At 45.7% G+C, this 2,096-nt stretch overlaps 1 protein-coding gene across 1 annotated transcript; it reads left to right on the forward strand.

The window, feature by feature from the left end:
• Positions 1-354: 354 nt before the first annotated feature.
• On the forward strand, positions 355-1,416 carry LOC121372942 (thyrotropin-releasing hormone receptor-like). Its single transcript, XM_041499378.1, has one exon. The coding sequence runs from the start codon at positions 355-357 to the stop codon at positions 1,414-1,416; it is 1,062 nt and encodes a 353-aa protein (XP_041355312.1).
• Positions 1,417-2,096: the final 680 nt, after the last annotated feature.

Raw genomic sequence — 2,096 nt, forward strand, 5'->3', positions numbered from 1 at the left:
AACTAGATGGAAGGGCTGTATCAAAATGATGGGGTAATGAAGGTGGTATAACAGTCTCTAATTAGTATACATTTTCAGGACTACCACTTCTAGATGGAAGGACTCTTTCAAGAGGACGGAATGATGATGGTGGTATAACCATTTCTAATTATTACATATTTTCAGGACTACCACAACTAGGTGGAAAGACTGTGTCAAGAAGGTAGGGTAATGACGGTGGTATAACACTCTTTAATTATTACATATTTTTAGGACTACCACAACTAGATGGAAAGACTGTGTCAAGAAGATGGGATGATGACTGTGGTATAACAATCTCTAATTAATACATATTTTCAGGACTACCACAGCTAGATGGAAGGACTCTGTCAAGAGGATGGGATGATGATGGCGGTGCTCGAGATCAACTTGACCGAACACAACGCGAGCAACTGTGAGACAAAGGCGAACTCGACTGGTGTGAACCTCTGTCAGGAGTTCTACGTATACTGCACCCCCTTCATCCTCGTTATAGGTCTGACGGGCAACCTGCTCTCCCTGCGGGTGTTCATGGCTCGAAACATGAGGAAGCTGTCAGCCAGCGTTTACCTGGCCGCCCTGTCGCTGTCGGACATTTTCGCTCTGCTGTTCTACGTCATGCTTGAATGGCTGCGACGAGGGATGCCGTCCATATCGGAGGGATTTCTGCCGCACTTCCTGGAGACTCGCGGCATTTGTCAGCTGTCCCTGTACCTGTCTTACATCAGCCGATTCCTCTCCGCCTGGCTCGTTGTCACGTTCACCGTCGAGAGATACATCGGAGTGTGCCACCCGTTGCGGCGGAAGGACCTGTGCGGGAGCCAGTCGGCGCAAAAGGCGATAGGAAGCATCGCAGTGATCAGTCTGTGTCTGATGGTCTACAAGCCGATCATCAGCGGGGTCTACCAGGTGGGTCCGACGAGAGTCTCTCGCTGCACGTTCGACCCGAACTTCAGGTTCCTGTCGTTCGTGCTCGACAACATCTTCGCCGTGTTCATCACCCTCGTGCCCTTCGTCATCATCTCCGTGCTGAACACGATGATCATCCGCAAGCTCTGCCAGCGCTCTCGCGCCCACCGCCGTTCACTGCGCAGCGCCGTCAACCAGGACAGCGTCATCCGTCTGGAGTTCACCATCATCCCTCTCGTTGTCTCCTTCGTGTTCGTCATGCTCAACGTTCCTTTCTTCTGCGTCTGGTTCAAGCTGTTCCTGCTGTCGGAGATGGTATCCACCTCGAACGCTGTGCACAACTTCACGGGTCTGCATGACGCCCTGCTCGTGACCCGCGTCATATTCTACATGAACTACTGCGTCAACTTCTTCCTCTACAGCATCACCGGCGCCTACTTTAGACGCGAGCTGTGCACGCTGTTTGTGTTCCGGAACAAGAGACGATAATCGGAATTAAATATTATTCATACTCGATAATCGTTCCAAATCCCCACGACCTGAATCAAACGATTGTTTTGTTTAATGACACCAGAAAAAGAAGAAGAAGAAGAAGAAGAAGAAGAAGAAGAAGAAAGAAGTTTAACGGCATCAGTAGAGCACATTGATTAATTAATCATCAACTATTGGATGTCAAACAGTTGGTAATTCTAACATGTAATCATCAGAAGAAACCCTTTACATTTTTTCAATTAGCAGCAAGGCATCTTTTACACTTCTTCCTCTGAAGTATCATTGGCGCCTACTTCAGACGAAAGCTGTGCATGCTATTTGTGTTCCGGAATAAAAAACGATGAACTATGAACTATGATAATCGTTCCAGATGTCCCCACCCACACCTTACGATCTCAATGTCATTGATTGTATGACTGGTTCGTCACGGAAAAAAAAAAAAAAAAAAAAAAAAAAAAAACCAACCAAAAAACCCCCAAAAAACACATTACGAAAACAAAGCTAATAAAAAAAATATATATACAAAGCAAAACACAAACTTGTAAGTCAGCAAACATACAAATAAACAAGGAAAACAACAACAACAACAACAACAAATCTTGACTTGCTGGGTGGTGAAAGCATACCGATTTATCTAATTTTACAACTGTCAATACCTTTCTCTATATGGAAACAAC

This window comes from Gigantopelta aegis, chromosome 5 (assembly GCF_016097555.1).
Source record: "Gigantopelta aegis isolate Gae_Host chromosome 5, Gae_host_genome, whole genome shotgun sequence".
NCBI lineage: Eukaryota > Metazoa > Mollusca > Gastropoda > Neomphalida > Peltospiridae > Gigantopelta > Gigantopelta aegis.

Excerpts from the sequence above, each read along its gene's own strand:
- LOC121372942 (XM_041499378.1), top strand. The coding sequence starts at position 355 with ATGGAAGGACTCTGTCAAGAGGATGGGATGATGATGGCGGTGCTCGAG.